The sequence below is a fragment of the Chelon labrosus genome (assembly GCF_963514085.1).
Source record: "Chelon labrosus genome assembly, chromosome: 2".
Taxonomy (NCBI): Eukaryota; Metazoa; Chordata; class Actinopteri; order Mugiliformes; family Mugilidae; genus Chelon; species Chelon labrosus.
This window is the reverse complement of record NC_140338.1, coordinates 17,082,126-17,102,333: the sequence shown is the minus strand read 5'-3', so window position 1 is coordinate 17,102,333 and position 20,208 is coordinate 17,082,126. Positions and strand designations below refer to the sequence as shown.

At 40.2% G+C, this 20,208-nt stretch overlaps 1 protein-coding gene across 2 annotated transcripts in view; it reads right to left on the bottom strand.

The window, feature by feature from the left end:
• The window catches only part of fam13a (family with sequence similarity 13 member A), a 57,832-nt gene that overhangs the window by 12,019 nt on the left and 25,605 nt on the right, over nt 1-20,208 (bottom strand). For both annotated transcript variants that reach the window (XM_084563271.1, XM_084563270.1), the window contains 6 exons: nt 15,794-15,835; nt 8,596-8,637; nt 8,324-8,497; nt 6,437-6,638; nt 3,632-3,690; nt 3,296-3,338 (listed from right to left, as the gene is read on the bottom strand). In XM_084563271.1, coding sequence (XP_084419397.1) covers nt 3,296-3,338; nt 3,632-3,690; nt 6,437-6,638; nt 8,324-8,497; nt 8,596-8,637; nt 15,794-15,835 — 562 coding nt within the window. The remainder of the gene's footprint in view (nt 1-3,295; nt 3,339-3,631; nt 3,691-6,436; nt 6,639-8,323; nt 8,498-8,595; nt 8,638-15,793; nt 15,836-20,208) is intronic.

Here is a 20,208-nt window from a genome sequence, read left to right as displayed (position 1 = left end):
ACATAACACAAGTCTCTTCAAATGTAACTCCATTTGACCTCACATTTATTGACGCGAGAAAAACATGCGAGTTGTTTTCATAATTAGCAGCCTGCAATGATCTGCTCTCTGCTCGCTCCTCGTTAACGACTGCACTTTGTGTTCTTTCATGTTATAAAAAAACAAAAAAACAGGGCTGATGGAAGTGGCACATTTAAACCGTGCGCTCATTAGGCTTCAAAACAGTAAAGTCTACTGGGTGAGTGTTACGTAACGTCATGAATCTCAGAGGAGAAGTAATCTACAGCAGCGTGTGTTATCTGCAGTTCAAACTATAAAAGGAGCCAAAACGTTTAATCAAAAAGCCACCATTTTCTTTTTCTATGCTCCTTAAATATGCAAACAAACCATTGAATTGATCAAAGACCCGTCGTCTATCTGCTCACTTCTACTTGATGATTAGTTTAATCGGAGACTGATTGATCAGTTGACAATCATCAGTAGAGGAAATGCTGCTGTACGTGTTCAGAGCAGTGAATAAGACTCAGCTCAAGATGCTGAACTGTGGAGATTCACCGTGGATTAACTGGAGCACAGATGTTGCAGCTCACCGTCATCTTTCAACTGTAATAGTATGTGCTCACACACACGCACACACAAACGCGCACACACACACGATTCACTTGAGCCATGATTACATCATCCTGAGAGGTCTCAGCTCCAGTGCAAAGGAGGGGGGAGATAGACAGCTACTGTGTGTGTTTGTTTGTTTGTGTGACTGAGGGCAACGGGACAAATTAGACAATAATTAAGCTGTGTTTGGGGGGTGGGGCTCACACACACACAGACACGTGGTGGAATTTACAGGCCGTTTTACAGGATAAACGAACAACACTGCCAACAGTCACTACTGTCCTTTGAACTTTGTGTCTAAATCATACAAAGACAAACCCATCAAGTAAATATAATACATCTATAAACAGTACAGACCAGTACTATGCAATTTAACACAACATCTGCTGCCTTATAAGTGTAATAGGCTGAAATGCTGCAGTCCGACCAGGGCGCTGAAAAACACTGCAGCTTTCACTTCCCACTATCAGTTTATCTGTGTTGCAGGTACAACATGTTTTGACGGAGGAGTATCAGTTTACAGGAACTCCAGCTACAACCCGACACACACGTACATGGGTTTGTTTAGAAAAGAGAGCACTGAGAAAAATGTCCAGGGCAATATCTATTAGTGTAATATGATGTTTTCATATTTGTCTAAAAAAAAAACACACCAACTTAGAACTGATGGTGAATCTGCAAAGCAGTTGAGGTCCCCATGAAGGCAGAATCAGTCTATAAATGAATCTAATCGACAGGCCTGGTGGTAAGAATCAAGTCCGTGTGATGCTCATGTTGTAACCCAGGCATTAATGACCAGCTGAGAGGTTGCTGCCCCAGCATCCACACAGAGAGCGGCAACGTGCCGGCTCCAGATGGCAGCTCAGTGGCACGGTGGTGGTGATGGCAGAGCTGCAGCCTGAGCTGCTACTAAAATCCATCTGCGCTGCTTAGAAAGAAGATTCACCATATTGGTTCAGCGCTGTATGACTTTGTTCAGCGATGCTGGTCCAGATTAAAACTGGAGACGAGCAGATGGGAGAATGTAACTTGTTCCCTTCTGCTCACATCCACACAGCAACAATAAATCTCAGAAGCAACTGCATTTAGAAACTGATAACTGAAGAGTACACTGTTTATGAGAAGATCACAAGAATAATGGCAGAAAAATCCCTTGCTGCAGGACTAAAATCTCCCTCTCACATAACAGAAACTGGACATTTCTTTGGAACTGGAGATAAGTTTCAGTTCAACAAAAGCAGCCATGTGCTGGTGTCACAAATGAGTAATCACACTGATCAAAATATACATTATTGGTTTGCTCGACCTTTCTGTTTCCGTGTTTGTAATAATTTGGGATTTTTTAGTACACCACATTCTTTAACCCTTTTATTTATTCTGTTTTAGTTGGTAATGTTTTCGCAGCACTTGTTTGCTGTTTTTAAAACTAGACGCTTTTATGACTCCAGTGTATGTCCATGTTTGTCCAGACTTAAAGAAGGACTTGAATAAAAGTGTTTTTGTAGAACATTATGATGTCAAATGAAAGTGACCTTTGAATGTAAATGGTCGTCATTTCATCCTGTTAGATATTTGTGTGACATGACTAGTTGAGTTATATCTAAAAACGTGTTTTGTGACCTTTTTCCTTTTTCCCACCTTAAATCCTAATCAGACTCCACATGTGTGCCCCAGATTTAAAGAAATCCCCCTAAGGTATTCCTGAGAGATAGTGTTCACAAGAACGAGGTGGATGGACAAACAGATGTATTTACATATGGATGTATGACCGCAAAACACAAATACCTCAAACCCAACCACTCCCATTTACCCGGCAGTAACCAACAGCCCTTCCAACCCACCTGCTCACCTGCTTCCTGTCCCCTCACATACACACAAGTCAGCTTGTACTTGCCCTCTGCCACAGAGTCTAAGCGGTTCAGGTTCAGGCTATCTTTAACATCTAACAAGCAGAAATGTGTTCCGCAGCAATAATGAAGAGTGCACCAGGGCAGAACAAGGAACGCAGCCAAAGTGCTAACTTTCATTGAGCATAGCAATAGCACTTGAGATAAAAGAGACGTGGAGTCTGTTAGACCTCCGAAAATGTGGCCTGGATTGGAGACATCTCAATAAACACACACATGATTTGTATTGTTTATGCAAAATCTGTAGACACCGGAAGCTTTCTGGTTACCATTTGGCGGCAGTAGTATTGACCGTATCTGATTGAGCTTTGTATGCGTACAGATAAACAGTCCAAGCTGTGTGGAAAGCAAAAGAGGTGAACTGTTTTTTCCACACACAGCTTGAAAGCATGCTAACACATTACATTTGTCAAGAAAATATCATAAAGCTGGTGTAGTGGTCACAAACTGTTCATCATCGTCTGGTTGCAAATGTCTCACAATTCCAGCTGCATTTTTGCATCTCATCTTTGGTGGTAGTGACCAAAGTTATTTTATCAAGACTTGTTTGTCTACTGTCCCCAAACTAAGCTGTCATGCAAAAGGTAAAAAACAGGCTCTGCAGAAGAGTCATCATCTCAGTGTGTTAAAATAATTCTGAGGTCGCATTGACATTTGATTTGAAAAACAGAGTTTGTTTTTAACACCCAAATGTCCGTGGCTTTACAGAAGATCAGTGTCCGCACCTTATATAACAGGATCTGAATCGGGTAATGGAGCTGTGAAATTGAACCTACCTGTGAAGCTGAAGGAAGGCCGTCTTTTCTTGAAAAGTCATTCCTGGAAAGTCCAACAAACAGAGAAACCACTTGAGCAAAGAGGCTTTAACACCAGCTTGTGACTTAATCAACCCAGTTTATCTAACTGTTTACAATCAGGAGCCCCAGAAAACCCCACACAACAAATACATTCACATGCATATATCTTTGCTGCCTCTTCTCCTTATCAGATAAAGTGTACGTTAAAGACAACACAGCAAGCCGAACCGATCACAGGATAACAGACACAGCTGCGAGTGGCACCCAGTGACTTCTGTCTATGCTAAACAAAGGAAATCATTTTGAAGGGCTTACCCTTTGTGAATTGTCTCCATGTGGTTTTCTGCAGGTCTCTCAGCAACACATTCCTTGAACTATGAAAAGCAAACATATTTCAAACCTTAGTTATTTAAATAAATAATTTACTTTTTTTTTAATCCCATTGAAACAAGCTGTTCATGCTGTGTTAATGACAAACTGCAGTGTTTTTTAATGAACGCATTTAAAACCTTAATTGAGTTTTGTTCTCTCTCCCACTGCTGCTCTCCATGTTTACTTTTTATGTTTCTTTCAAAAACTGATTCCTTCATTTAGGATTTCTTTACCTCACAATGTATACATCGAGCACACATGGTGCATATTAGTCAAAGGTCATTTGCTAAATATGTACACCTGCTGCGCCTATTATAAATTTACCAGGGGTTCAACAGGAACCTGCTATTTGCACTGATCACAGACACTTGTTGGTGCAAGACGCACAAAGATCAGCTGCTGGTCTATAAAGTTTTCCTGTTCATCATTTAATCTCAGCATGCCTTACGACAAGGAAATCCTTTTGATGCTTTGTGGCCCGTGAATAAAAATGGAAATGTATACTGTATACAGATAAATTTGCAGTTTTGATGGCAAAAACTTGTCAGAAGGGGAAATATTGTTTGATGTTGTGTAGCGGTGCAATGAACAGCTTCAACATCGAGGCCCTGGCGGCTTTCAGAGCCCTAATTACCCTCAGTGGCCCTCGTCCTTAAGAGCTCACATTCGCAGAGCCAGCTGTTCACACTGACACAGACACCGATCCTAACCAACATCAAACGTCTTCTGTCACTGATCAGCACAACTCTCGTATGACCAATCAAAACTGTGCCAGCTATCACATATAGCCCAGAAGTGTGTCAAGGCATCGTGTGTCATCTGTACTCTTGTATAACAGGTTGGTATGCAGAGGACAAAATGAAAACAGTCTGGCAATCTCAGATTCGGTTCCTTGAGTGTGAGTATGTAAACTCAACAAATCTATTTCCATCTGTAAGCTCAGTTTTACACCAGCGAACATCATCCACCAGCCAGGTGTGAATAATCATCTGACTTCTTTACATGCAGCTATACTGTAAGAAGAGTCTGCAAAGATCAGGTTAATGTTTCACCTACATGTTTCACATCCTGTCCTTGGTGATTTCAACTGCTTTTACACAGTCCCTGCATAAAATAAAACTCAGACTGCATCCTGGTTGGCATTTGAGACACAGCTGAGCAACTATTAAGCTGCTCATTAAGGGGAGGATTTCATTAACGTTCAATATCATGCTGATGAAATTACTCGCAATAATTCAATAAATACTGAGGTGCGCCTACATGTTCCTTACTCACGTCTCCCTCCTCAGATATTGTTCTAGCTAATTTCACGACCAGACTGACACCAATTAGTGAGAAATTCGCTGGAGCTTTATCTGACTGGAGAAATGGTGTTAACACATGTAGGGTTGGAGCTCTGAAAGGTCAAATGTTCACGTGCTGAGTGTGAATGCATGGCACCTACTCTGGAAGTAATTTACAATGTTCATATCGCCGTGGCAATAAATAATTGTGATTACGACATTAAATATTAAACTAAACTAAAATATTTAATTTGTAATGATTTAACAAACCGGAAATCAGCGCGCTGAACAAACAATAAATCAATTATTGAAATCATAAAATCAATGAATTATCTGACCAACCCGATTATATGACTTACTGTCTCAGCTATAGGTTTCAGTGTGATGCCGGTGTTTAATACTAGATTATTCTTTTCAGTCCCTCTACTGAACAGTTTTTCAAATTTAAAAAAAAAAGAAGAAAGATTCAAATATTTAAAAAAATATATTTTTAAATAAAGATTTAATTGAAAAATTATCAATAATTCCTTGATGCAGTAACTGAAATATCCCATAAATCAAGGATGAATTCATCACACTGAAGTAATAATCGTGTAAATCCAATAACGTCGAAAAGCAGACCAGCTGGCTCTTATCTAATACAAGCAGAGAGATTGAAGACAGAAATTACTGAAGATGCTAAAATATACAGAACGGCTATTAGTGGAAACACGGTAACATCATTACATCCATAACTTGGTGGGAGCTACTTTAGAACAAAGGCGTTAAGATCAGACAGTAAGACATTCAAGCTGAAAAAGTAAAATAATTAATTGAAGAAATACAACAAACTGCATTAAGCACTTAACAACATCTCCCACTAATCTCCCTGTAAAACACAAATGCTGAGCACTCAAACGTCTGGAACATTGTGGTTCCCACATAACAGTTAGAGGGACTATCTGCCCTCTGCTTCTTCATCAACAGAGGATAAAAGCTCTGGCTAACAGACTAACACTCATAACTGGCCTTTACATTTGGATCACTTATGGAAAAAAGTGGGTAACAATTATTCATATTACGAGCTGCTGTACAAAGACAGGGAACCATTAGGCAGCTGCACCGTTTCCTCTCATTTTCCATCTTGCTTCCATTTGGTGTTTCTTGCTAAATGCAACAATTATTTGCAGTGACTCAGAAATGAGATTGACAGAGAGATGAGATGCTTCGCTCATCACTGGTGAAGTGGAGGATAAGATTAATGAATGCTGTGCAACAAAATATAACAGTCACATACACTCTGCTGCAAACAAATCCAAATAAACAGCTTTCATAGGGTTTGTTATTGCCCATAATTAGGACTGATAGAGAAAAGAGGAAGAAAACAGTCCACAAATGCACAATAATAGAGAAGAGCAGCAGAGAAACTCCCTAGATGATGACAAACACAAAGATAGAGATGAGAAGTAAAGGCGAGTTGACTCACTGCGTGGGCAGCCTGGTTATCGGTGAGCTGCACCAGAGTTGGGCTGTGTTTAGATTTCCTGGGTTTGGTTCGCACAGCGTGACCACTCAGACCCCCCTGTGTGTCCACGCTGCTGCCCGAGTCCTCCCCGAAGCTGCCTGAGCTGCTGCCTCCGCTCGACGGGATGTTCTCCTTGTTGGTGCCTGCCCTGACGGACGCCGCTCTGTTCTCAGACGGAAAAGAAGTCAGGAGTGAGGAGATGAGACGCCGGCCTTCCATCTGACTCCCTCTGTTCTCTTCGGTCTGTCGTTATCAGCTTGACATTGGGTGAAATGCTTCAGGAAACTAAATGCCAAGGTTATCCTGATTTATTTATACCTTCTCGTGCAGCTAATGTGCTGTTTAGCTTTTGTGCTAATTCTATTTGTCATCTATTTACTGTCCACGCTCTTATTGACATTTTCTGCCATCTCTCCTCTAATCCATGTGTCACTGATCTCTCAGACTCCACCAAGTCTCCATCAACACAGATTAGTTCTTATTGAGATGACTCCAGTTGTTGTGACTGTACTGTGCCTCAGTGGACAAGCTTACCACTCAGAGTGAAACTTCACAAATGTTTACTGTGACCAAAACACCAACTGGAAGTCGTATCATTGCAGTAAGGCAGTAAGGCAGTGAGGTCAGGCTTTATCTCATTTCAGCTGTTTCTGTTCATACTTGAGTGAGAAATATCAGTGCAATAAGAATATTTAATTCTACATCTGATAAGAATTACGTTGCTTCACAAACTCTTTATTGTTCACTGTGTATCACGTACTAGCTTGAAGCATTCATGTCTATTTAACATTTAGAAAACTTAAGTAAGCCTCGAAAGTTTGCATTGATAAGAGGTGGTATTCTGCATTGCTAATGCTAAGACATCCCTGAACTCTGTGTAAAAAAGAAATATTACCAAACTACTACTCGTTGTAGTAATAGGCGGTTTATGCTTTATGTTAAGTTGACGCAGAGGCTACGGCGACAACGCAGACACCTATGCAGGGCCTTCGCAGAACCTAGCGCCGTAACTGGCGCGGTGGCGCAGAGCGCAAGAGCTGTGATTGGTTCGCTTGGTAGTAGTGTGTTTTTGCTTTAGTATTTCCGGCTGTGTCTCTGTCTCCACAATTTTTTAAATTCATTGTTTTGGATTAATAAAGAATCTGTAAGGTTAACTGAGAAGGTTTGGAGATACAGACATTTATACGACTTGTGTTCAGTGAAGGTTTCAGTCGCCATTTTTGAAAGTGAAGCAGGAAGTATAAACAAAAATTAACCCGACAGGAAAAAAAAGGACAGCGTCGACTAGCGTTGGTTATGGCGTCTAGATCCCGCAGAGGCATAAACTCAGCTTAACGAAGGACAACCTTTAAATATCAAACCCTTTTGCCTTATGCAATATAAAGAGCAATTCAGTATGTCTGTGAAGGTTCTCAGTCATCCAGGTCATGGTACATCCAAAAAAGGTTGGTGAAACGTCTTCTCAAAAGAAACTCTACAAGTCCAGTTGTACCTTTTTTGAACCTTTTTTTTGGATGCACAATTTAGTAGTTATGCTAGTAGAAGCTAAAGTAGCCCTGAGCTGCTTTAATCAAGCGAAGGTCTGAGCTGCTTTAATCAAGCGAAGGTCATTTATTCAGTTTGTGGTTGTTCTTCCTAAGCTGTGCAAACATAACAGTGAGAACTACATTTATGTGACTGATGTGAAGTTCAAAAGTAATTTAAACTTGGTTCTGAGTATTAATTTATACAAGCAGGTTTCTTTAATTCAACTGAAAGAAAGTAAGACTTTTTTTTGCCACATCAGTGTTGCCACTAAAGACAAATTGAATTTTCATGCTGGCAGCATCAGCTACGACGATTTTGTACCTGCTTCTTTCTCTGTATCTCAGGCCCTCCTCCTCTTGCTCTCTCTGATGCCGACGTCTCTGTCGCGCAGTTGGCGCCACCCTCGGACTTGAAGGACATGTGGTTGACTCCTCTAAAGGGTTAACGTCAAAGAGGTGCTGCTCCACTGTTGTGCGAATGGTTCGGTCCAGAAAACTTTAGCGATCAAATAAGAAATTTACCAATTTACCATTTTATGCTGTAATTTCTCTTTAACAGATCACCAAGACAGTACACGAAAAGAATCCACTTACTTTACCACATTTGGTTTGCAGTGGACAGGGTAGAGGTGGTTACTGAAAGAAAAACAGGAGGGGAATGTTAATGCAACAGAAACAAGTGGTCACAACAGGTCACTGAGCAACGCCGAAAATCCCCCGGGCCTCTGGCTCCTGCCCTAGGTGATCAAGGCATCTATGTGCATGAGTGAGTGTTAACCTCAGCTGTGATCAGAGCTTAGCTAAGTGGGTCCTCTGAGAGCAAAGTGGCCGGCCTCTATGACTACCGGTAAGTCCAGCAGCAAAGTAGATGGTCATAGATCTTTATACTGATCTATGACTTCATCTGTATCTTCCTTTCTATTCTCTCTCCATCTCTTAAAATCAGCAGAAAAATAAATTGACAAATGAAGAGTGGCTATACAATTTGTGGAGGTGTGTGTCTATACCTAGATATTGATATATATAGATGTTTTTAAGCAAACAGAAACAGATGAGTGTCTGATTGCTGAGTGCTCTGTCCATGATCTAAACGAACTAATTAAAGACAACGTGACACTGGATTCGAACACCTTACCATTTTAATCAAGATAAAACGACCTCTCCCACGAGTCCCATCCACAGATTCACTATTATATACATAATGTATAACAGGACGTGTAATTCTTGAATAGTTAATCAACAGAAAATTAACAACCTCAATTATTAAGATTCCCAAATGTTATTTTCAGTACATCATTCTGATTCTGTTTAATGACAGCGATCATTTGTTGTCTACATACTTTATCAGCTGGATAAAGAAAAACAGGAATATTTTTTTTAGGTGTTAGAATTCTTTGATTAATTCTTTTAAAGTATTTTAAATACAAGATTTTTAAGGTGTAGACTCAGGCAGAACAACCAATCCAACAGTTTCTGGTTCTGCAAAATCTTAATAGTTTTAGAAATGGGGATTTAGTTTGTAAAACAAAAAAGACATCTCCACGAGGAATCAGAAAGCTCCTGCATCATTGAGAAGCTGATCTACGTCACGTCTGCTTTTCCTGGAGTACAGCTACCTCAACATGTATAGGGGTGATCCGAAAAAAAAAAAACCTTCCATAAACAGTGATGTTGACAGTAATAACACGGCTTGGCACAGGGCCACGTACAGAGCACTTATAGGAGGTGACTGTGGTGAAACATTATCAAGCCTGTCAGAAAGAACAATGAACCAGATCAGAATAAGGCAAGTTAAACGATGAGTTTAGGAAATTCAAGAGTTCAGATCATGGGCCTTTTGTTCGCAACTAATAAATAAATAAATATTTTCATCGTGTGGAACTCACATATAAAATTATATTAACCCTGGTTTGTTTTACCACGACAGTTGCAAAATAAACATAGATGAGTGAAAGGCATCAGGCTAGCCTGCTCGATTACCTCACAGCAAGAAAAATATTACCCCAGTACCTAATAATAGGCCTGGCTCTGAATGTGACAGGTTAAAGCAACACAAAATGGTTTAATGGCTTACTAATGTTGATTTAACCTTAGGCCTTAATGCCTGTGAATGTCAAAGGCACAACTTCAAGTGGGCATAGTGGACATGCTCTGTGGTACGTAATATGACGTTTCTAGAGTTGTCTCGAACTCTCTACGGCTGACCTTGTGCTACAGTACAGTCCAGTCTTGGTATAAAGATGATGAGAGGGTCAATTACATAACGAGAATATGTGCCAGTAGACATAATTTCCATTTGATAAAGACCACCAGGACGAGGCAAATCAAGCTTACTCTATGGCTAACTTTAGCACTGATACATTCATTCATTTATCTTCTGTAACCGCTTGTTCCTGTGAAGGGCCGCGGGGGGGCTGGAGCCTGTCCCAGCTGTCATCGGGCGAGAGGCGGGGTACACCCTGGACAGGTCGCCAGTCTATCGCAGGGCTAACACAGAGAGACAGACAACCATTCGCATTCACACTCACACTCACACCTACGGCCAATTTAGAATCACCAATTAACCTAACCAGCATGTCTTTGGACGGTGGGAGGAAGCTGGAGCACCCGGAGAGAACCGACGCAGACACTGGGAGAACATGCAAACTCCACACAGAAAGGCCCAGTCGGCCCATGGATTCAAACCCGGGACTTTCTCGCTGTGAGGCATCAGTGCTAACACTTCGCCACTGTGCCGCCCAGCACTGGCACAGTACACTGCAAATGGTTTAAGACAGTAGCTCCCACGTCCTTTAGCTTGTGATCACTTACAATAAAGTGTCAATCAACCTTGGTTATGGCTTCGGTCTGAACCATTCTTTATTATACCTTTAAATATCTTGTGACATCGGTGGCACAGTTTGAGACTAAAGGAGAACCACCTTCCTTGTTGGGAACAACTGGTATAAAACACCACTATTTGTATATCTATGGCTACTGGCAACAAGAGTCAAATCTCTTGTGTGTTTTGTCTTTGTAGTACTTTTACATATAAATGAGTGTCCTGTTACATTAAAGCCTTTGCCCGACGAATTCACACAATGTTGATTAAGTGTCAGGTAAATTTCTTGATTCTGATTTTTTATCAATCAGCAAAAGTTGCTGGCTTGAGATGAAGAGGGGAAACTGTCGTGTACCAGACGAAGCAGACTACTCAGAGTAGGATATGGTGGTCAAAGAAAATGTCCTAGAAATGTTTCTGACGCAACAAACAAGAAAAGAAACTTGGCACTCAGACGAAAAGAGCTGTAGATATACGTCATACATCATGTGTTAACATTATTTGTGTAATTACTCTCAGAAGAGGGACACAAAAGCTCTATACAGTAGTTTTAAAAACACTGAAAGGAAACTAGATTTGTGGGTAAATGTGATCAGAGTCAATTAAGGGTCTAACAAAGAATCCTTTCATGGTGTATTGTATCCTACTTCATTATTGTGACATCTTAAAATACACCAACTCTGGTCATGCACAAATTTTTGTATTCATTTTGGTTTGTAAACTTAAATTAGCTTTCTTCTGTGCCCACTTGTGCTACATTTAAGATAAAATAACCAGCAGAGCATCATATCCTGTAAATGCAGAGTGTCAAATAAATCCCTGCCCGTAATAGTCTGTCTGGTTGTCACAAGATAGAAAAGGTGTGGTGATTCATCACCTCCCAAAGTAAACTTTGTTCCAGTGACCAGTGGACGAGTTTTTACTATACAAGCAACAGTGTCACACTGCTGTGGTATGAGGCAGGATTGTTTTCCTGGTGTTCAGTGGGGGCAGTCTGAGTCATGAACTACTGGCAAAAGAAGCCATATGGCAAGAGGGATGAGTCATTACATCAGAAACGTAACAAGAATATCAGCGCCATAATATGACTGGGCCAAGTCTACAATCCTTTCTCGAAACCCCTCTAAAAATCTAAAATTATACCTCAACCGAAGTTTGAACCTTTGATCAGGAAGTGATTAAATTACTTTGCAACACAATGACAGCGCAGTTTTATTCCCCTGTTGTAAAAACTACAGAGGCTTAGAAATCACATTGAACTGGAGCCATTAACTGCCTTTCTATTCTTACTGTTCAACTATAACATGAGTGTTTGATCTAGAAACAAACTTGCTACTGTTTGTTTAAGCTATAAGCTATCTCTGAAGAGGGATGGAAAAAAAAAAAAAAGTTGAACAAGAACAACAGTCGTTTGGTCAAGGTCTGCTCCAGTTACTCGTGAAAGAGCAAACATTAACCTTAAACGTTTACCCAACATAAACTATACATATATTTAACATGCGTTCAAGTTATTGAGCTTACTATTGCTAAAATAATACCTGTAACAGTTCGTCTATGAAATATGCAAAATTTGAAAAACAGTGGAACAGGTAGGGCCAGTTTCAGAAAGATATAGCGTATAATGCTAATTTAATTTATCCCACAGTGGGGAGTCTGCTCTAAGATTATTATAATGCAAGTTAGAGACTTGTGCTGGATTTGTTTTTCCTTGTCAGTCCTGAGATATTGCCATTCAGCAGCTTTAATTGTCTAATTGTAGGTGAAAACACGCATTATTTTCTAAAATGATGAACAATCAATTTGTAACCATCTGCCTGGCCTGTTTGAAGAAACATAATCTATTAATTTACCTTAATGGCAAGAGAATGAGTCCTGAATGACTACTGACAAGCTGTTTTTTTGTTATCAGCTTCATGGTGTCTGTAAGATATTCTGAATGGTTAACTTTGGTCTTTAGTTATATGACAGGTCTGGCATTTTAATTCTGCAGTTGTGCTACTTCTGTTCTGCTCCGTGTGTGTTTCAAAAGACAGCAATGCAAGCCTTTGTTTTACAAAAGCTTACGGATAGCCGAGTTTAATTGCTTCATTCCGGGCATTCACACCACAATAATTGCTTTGCAAATAAAAGCAGGAAGGAAATAATATGCTTCGGCGTTGGTGTTTTGAAGTCAACAGGTCTTTAAGGCATAAAAAGTGTGGAGGAAACAACTCCAAATCTTCCACAGCAGAAGCTTATATGAGTTAAATCCCTAGCACTGTGTACCCAGGGACATCCGCTCAGGTAATCCAGTATTACACCACAGTCAGATATTAGCCAGGACCTTCAGAGTCTTTGGTCGACACACACACACAGAAAAAAAAAAAAAAAATTATGTTGATCTATGATCCACTTTGACCGGCCTGAGGTTAAGCCTCGAGGTGGCTGCTTATGTGAAGGAATGCAAGTAAACGTCAGTAGAGAGAGAAAGTGTGTGTGTATGTGGGTGTATATGTGACCAAGTACAAGTAGGCCATAGAGTCAGTCACTGATGAACGTGAGAAAGATAAGTGGAAGGGGGGGAGGAAGTGTGTTTGTCATTTATTAGGCTTCCCCTAATGATTATTATGGGGTAATCCAGTATTACACCACAGTCAGACATTAGTCATTAGTGATCACTGGTTTAAAATGTTTCCAAACTATAAAATTGTCAAGGCCAAAGGAACGAAATCCACAAAAACTTTTAACTTCACAGTGATTCAAATCTGGGCAAAGACAATCCTCACATTTAAGAAAATATTTACATAAATTAATATGTGAAAGCTAGCGTAAGAAAGCCGCCAAACACATTTCTCTACATAAATAAATACATGAAATATAGAAATCTTGAGCGACACAGATAACGAATGCTGAGTATTAACATAAGAGATCACATATCCCATACTTCAGTAACAGGTTGCAGTTATGTGTCACATATTACGCATACTGTACATAGTTACCTCTATGGCCACATGGACTGATGCAATAGCTGTACTGTCATGGATAAAAAAAGGTTTGTTGTTTTTATGAAAATAAAACAAACTCCAAGTTCATATCACAGTTTCCTCTATCCATTTTTACTGATGCAACAAAAAGTTTTACATTATCTGTATTGAACTATTTCATTTGTCTGAACCTAGAGATTATTCATGCGTCATCTCTGAAAACTTGTTACTTAAGTTAGTCTGTAAAGCTCAAGTCCAGTGTTTCCCGTTCATTTATTTATTTGTTTTTGTTTTTAAAGAAAATGCCATGAAATGCTTGATCATGCAAACAGGTGCCTTGGAGACATATCAGCTTTAAGGTCATCCCAGTAAGCAGCACCATGGGAAAAATGTGCCAACTCCAAATGACTAACTGAAGAGATATGTGTTAACACCGACTGGACAAGTGTCACATATAGTGAGAAAGACAAAATTATTCTTTGTACAATGACACAGAGACAAGCAGCAAACCTTAATTGAGAGGCCTGAACTAGAATGTTTGACATTTTCTTACTCTTTCTAACCAGATAATTTGGACTATACAGCCATCTGAGAAGTTGCCCTTGGAAACAGTGTGGTAAAAGGCACATTGAAAACAGCCTCTGGATTTGAGTGAATGAATCATCTTTCTATCATGACCTATCACTGGCTAAACTCTACAAGTCTGAGGATCTTTGAAAGCCAGAGAGCAGTCACTGAAGCTAGCTCTGTAATTCGCCTTTGGCTAAGCCCCGCCCCCCCCTTAGTTACTGTTGCTACGTCCGACATTCTCTTCTGGGCTGTGGTTTTCTGGTTATCTATAAGGCTCTGGTATCAACATGGCTTATGCTGTGACGGCTCTTCCTGCTGAACTTTTGTCAAACTTTTATAAAGCAGCAAATAAAGTGTCCGATAGAAGTAGGCAAAAGGGGCTGCAATATGCGTTCGAAGGCTATATTCAGGACATACAAGTGAAACGCAACGAACAACAAGGCATCCAAATAGAGGCAAAAGCATACCGGTCACAGTCAAAAAATGAACCACCGCATATACTATTAATCGAGACGGAGGCTGGGACTGACAATATCAAGGAGCAACACTGTTCATGCAAAGCTGCCTACGTCTCTATTCACTTCTATAATCGTTATTACGAAGCAAACGGACTAACGTTACGCACGTATAACGTTGTATTTCTTCAGCGTGTGCTAGCGTATCAACAACTATGCAACTTAAGCTGTAACGGTGATGTTTTGGTTAGATCCACAGGGTTTTGCGCGCACATCATTGGGCTTATCCATACCCTGGATATATACCGACAGTATAGCCTGCCGAGACCGAAAATACGAGACGCCTGCGCTAAAGTCAATGGAGCGCTGTGGAAAAAGTGTCGGACCCCTGTGGGAGCTCTCTTGGCTGTGATTGGTCAATCTACATTCTAGGGTGTGGCTTAGTCAAAGGTGAATTAGCATGTTGGTAGACGCCTTTTGCCATCTTTGCAAGAAAAAAATGTGTGGCATCAACGCAACTTCAACACACCCATATCTGTCAGTGCTTCATCAAAAAGACACTGACAGGTCTGTACCTCTATGGACAAGCCACAAGTGCGCAGTTTGAACCCTGGCCTGTTGGATTATTGTATAATTCTGTGATTTAATGTATGTCACAAGAATTCAGTGACCTCACGAGGTAACCTGAAGTCAACCGTAGGTGTTATTTTTCTCTTCACACCACTGTTAAATAATCACCAGGTCATTCTGAAACAGCGCTATCACCCTGACTTGTCTGAAACGTGTGCTGCAGCTGCCACGGTAAACCAAACACGGTTTCGCAAACTGTCGCCTGCGCATGCTGCCCTGCACTCCTTTCGAACTGGTGCTTCCATTGTTTCTGATGATAATGAACTGCAGCAGCAAACAGCCACTTCCCCCACACCTCCGCTTTAAAACAACACACACTAACCACAGCTCTCCAACACGGGCATGAGGCTTACCTCATGTAGAAAGGAGATATTGGCCTGTCTTCTTCTTGGGAGCTGAAATATGAAAACAAACAGAGATATTTTATTAGCTTGCAGGATGTAGCTACAAAGTACTAGGGAATAAAAACATCAAGCCCCCCTGCCCCACCACTACATGCTACTGTGGCTGAAAATAGTGGCTTTTGTCTGCAGAATAATAGCCAGGCAGTGCAACAGATCAGTGCCTTTGTGCAACTTGTCTCTGGTAATTATTATGAAGCAGCAGAGAAATGGGCGCTGCTCTTGAATATAGGCCACTGCTGCCACAACATGTATGCCAGCGACACAGGATGAAGTTATGCAACAGTAAGAGGAACTCGTGTGTTGGCACTAAATGTTGGGAGTTGCTTAACATGTTCATATCCTGGGACTCACAGCTTGAAAATGTCATAATCCACTGGTCTTGTTTGCCTAAGCAGAGCTCAGTTCTGTATTATCTTCTCAAAAATCACAGTGGAAAGAAAAACAAACAACCAGAGTCTGAACTGCAGTTTGTTAAACATAATATGAATAAACAGTTGTTGAAGGATTAAATAACGCTGCTTTTATGAATGTGTATTTCGTTTATGGCAAGATGTTACTGTTTCAGATGAAGTGGGAGTTTTTTCCGCAATGTGCAAACCTGAAGATTAGGACTTCTTTCATCTTTCATTTAGGTAAATGTGAATGAAACAAAGAGAAATACAGCAATCAGCCATAATATTAAAACTACTGACAGGTGAAGTCATCATCTGGTTCCAATGCAATTATCTAATGTGGATATTACTTAGATATAGTGTGGTGTTGCTGACCAAGCACCCATGGCCCACGGCAATGACATGATTTCATGGCAGCAGGATAATGCAGACTGCCACACCACAAAAACTTTTAAAGAACGGTTAGAAAATAATGAAAAATAGCTCAAGGTATTGACTCGGCTTCCGAACTCTCATTACTTCAAACTGATTGAGTATCTGCAGGATGCATTGAAACGAGCCTGACAAACAGAGGCCAGTCCAACAAACCCACAGGGCCCAAACATCCTGGTGCCAGACACCAAAGGATGCCCTCTGTTTTGGAGGCAAAAGGTAGACTTACACAACATTGGGCAGTGGGTTTAATGTTGTGGCTAACTGGTGTAGTTAACAAAAAAAAAAACAACAACAATGTGACCCTTCATCACATTGACTACATCACATTCAGCCCCCTACTGGGACTTTATTTGAATGTTTACCAGGAAGAAGGGAACACATCTAGGAACAACATGTACTCTGTCATTGCTTTCGCTTTACAGCCATGTAGCAGAAAGGCTTAGGACAAAAGGTCCATTTACAAAAATGTAGACAAACCAGGCATACAGTACGTCAGAGAAATTCATTCCAGGCATTTTTTATTTTTTTTACCTTTCAACTGCTCAGCTTTTCCATATAGCCACTGACAATAAGCTTGTAGTCTAAATTTTTCTACACAAATCTTCGGAACATTTCACTTTTTCAATAAAGCTGGAGGAATTTCAGATTCACTGACCAGACAACTACAACTGCTCTGATATCTGCCAAACTAATTTGACTATTCTGAGCAAAGAGGCCACAACTATGTCCAACCTGTAGATACAATATTTGACAGATTAGCCAGTATAAAATAAGTTACCAGATGTGGCACCGATAATTAATTCCTGAGAGTTTCTTGTAATACAATATTCTTAATAATATCTGGTAATAAATTAACTAGATTTACTACAGGTTAATTTGCTTATCATTTCTACTATTTACAGCCCAGCAGAAGCCAGAAGGAGCAAACATACTGTGTAATCAAATGTCTAAAGATTGTCTAAATATTCTGTTTTTGTAAGGATATTAGAAGAAGAATAAATAGACAAACTGAAACAAATACATCCACAATCAGTTAGTGTTGCAGGTTGCAAATAGATGTTCTAAAGCACAGAAGAAAGGAGCCATTACTGAGTGTGTGCTCCTCTGGTGTGTTTTGGTACGTGACATGTCTGCATGGGGCCTACTATAAGAGGAACGTGTTTTGGGAGGAGGGGCAAACCGCTGCGGCCGTTCACGCAGCACCTCAACGAGATCAAAACAAAGGATTTGGGTTTCACGTAAATGAGCCAAAGTTTGTTCAACTTTAAAAGTCTTCTCAAATGGCACAGTGTACAACAAATTTGTTCCCGCAGCCTTGTTTCAGTTGACGGGAAGGTCTGCCGCATAACTCTCTTTAGATTTCGTGAACGTTGTCCCTCCCACTGCCACGTTCTTAACCGGTGTTACACAGTCTGGCAGGCTTATTAAAATAATGTGTGCCGTCACTGCCGCCGTGAATTGCAAAAGCGGAAATCCTGCTTACCCACTACCTTACTGAGGGGATAACAAGAGGCTTTGTATGCATACTCAGAAAAGGCCTGATCCCTCCGGGGCGAACGGAAAACTACCAATGATTAGTTAGTCGATCTGGGCGGGCGCCACTTTTTCGACATTTTTTTGAAAATGTGTAGACAGAGCTAGTCTGGATTAACGGATACTGGTCACTTGAATAATCCTCCAGTCAGCTCCAGTAATGCTTGGCAGCGTCTCTGTCCTTCCGCCTTCCTGCCTTACCTTTTAGAAAATCTCTCTGCAACACGCAACAATAAGATCAGCGGCTGAGGTCTAACTAAAAATCTGATGTTAACATTTTTCATTACACTGTTTTCTAAAGTGGTGTCTCTACGTCTAGAGTTGTCACCGTTTACCTTGTCTTTGGTGAAGAGTATGTTAGCTGGTACTGCGAACAAATAGTGGGAAACAACACGACTCCCCTCTACACAAGCAAGCAAATGCCTTCATCTGAGAAGCTACAACCAGAACATGTCAGTCAACATGTCTGGCATTTGTGTTTGGAAAGTTAAAGCAACAATGATGAAAACTGTTGTTGATTTAAATGGATTGTTCAACAGTTTTTTCAGTACTTGCTGAAAAACATAAATGCTTTTAACCGTTCACTCTGAAGAACTTAAAATCCTCCTTTCCCCTGCCTTTCATTGGGCGTGAGCTTGGAAATCAAACTTAGTTTTGAGTAGTCTGCAGCACTAGAACTGGATTTTCTTTAGACAGTAAGTTTAGGATTGTCAATATCCTATGCGAATGTACACTGTCATGAAATCTTTGTACCAGTAAAGGCCACTGTCTCAAATGAGAGTTTATAAAAAAGTTACTACACTAACATAAAATTTGCAGGAAACCGGTTTGTTCCAGCCAGAAGGTTCTTGCGACAAATATGTGCTGTTAGGCTTTCAGGCTGATGGATGAGATGTCTTGACAGGCGGCCAACAATACTGTCATATCCACAGGGAACCTGCACTCACACCAAACTGTGACGTTCCTCACTTCCACCTATTTCCAATGGGCTTCTAAGAAATCCAGTGGTTACATCACAAGAGTCAGTGAACCATGGCAACTCCAAACAAAAGCCAGTGTGCGTCCCCTATGTGCAAGTATGTAATGGGTGAGAGCATAAAATATTCACATGACGCCGCTATGTTGGCTTGTGTGGCCTGTGTGGTGACTGAAGCTGCAATCATATATTTCCATGTGAAGTACACAATTACAGGATTATTTAATTAATATTATTATTACTACTATCACTATTATTACTATTTAATAAAGAGACCACAGTGTATTATTTAAAGATATATGACTCGTGCTCGATGCAGTACAAAATTCAAAGGGTGGATACGTAAGAAGATCTAAAAGTGGTACCCCTAATAGAAAACCTGAGAAGGATGATTTGATTTCGAATGTGCCGAACATGACCTGAGCGACGGCAGTCACTCAGGATGGGGGTAGTTCCTCAACTGAAGGGTGCATCTGTCAAATTTAATACTATAAGATAATAACACAGATCATCAGATGGATAAAAAATATTCTCTTTACCACCAACCCGGTGTAAAGCCTAGATTCTTGATTTAATATTTTATACATAAGTAAATAACAATCATCAATGAGAAGGAAAAATGTATAAAAATAAAACAGCTGAACAAAACTAGACTCTTCATTCTGTTATTCTGGGTATTTTGCTGAATGTGCGGCACTCTGCTGACACAGACTTGTCTGACACATACCTATGGAAAGTGAGAGCAAGCCGACAAGTAGACAGCAGCTACAGATTTGGAAAACAGATTTCCACTTGTTTCCAAAGATTTCCAAAATTATCATCTGGTTGCTATGCATTTTATTTAACAAAATCACAGCTACTTTGTACAAACAAAAACATTTTTTTCTCCAACAAATTCTTAAAAAAGGCATGGGCTTGGAACATTTTGAAACTCTACAGTGTAATTACTCTACAAGAGAGTCTAAAAATCTTTTAAAGGTGGTAAAGTAATTTTATTTATTTTTTTATTTTTTTATTTTAGTAAATAC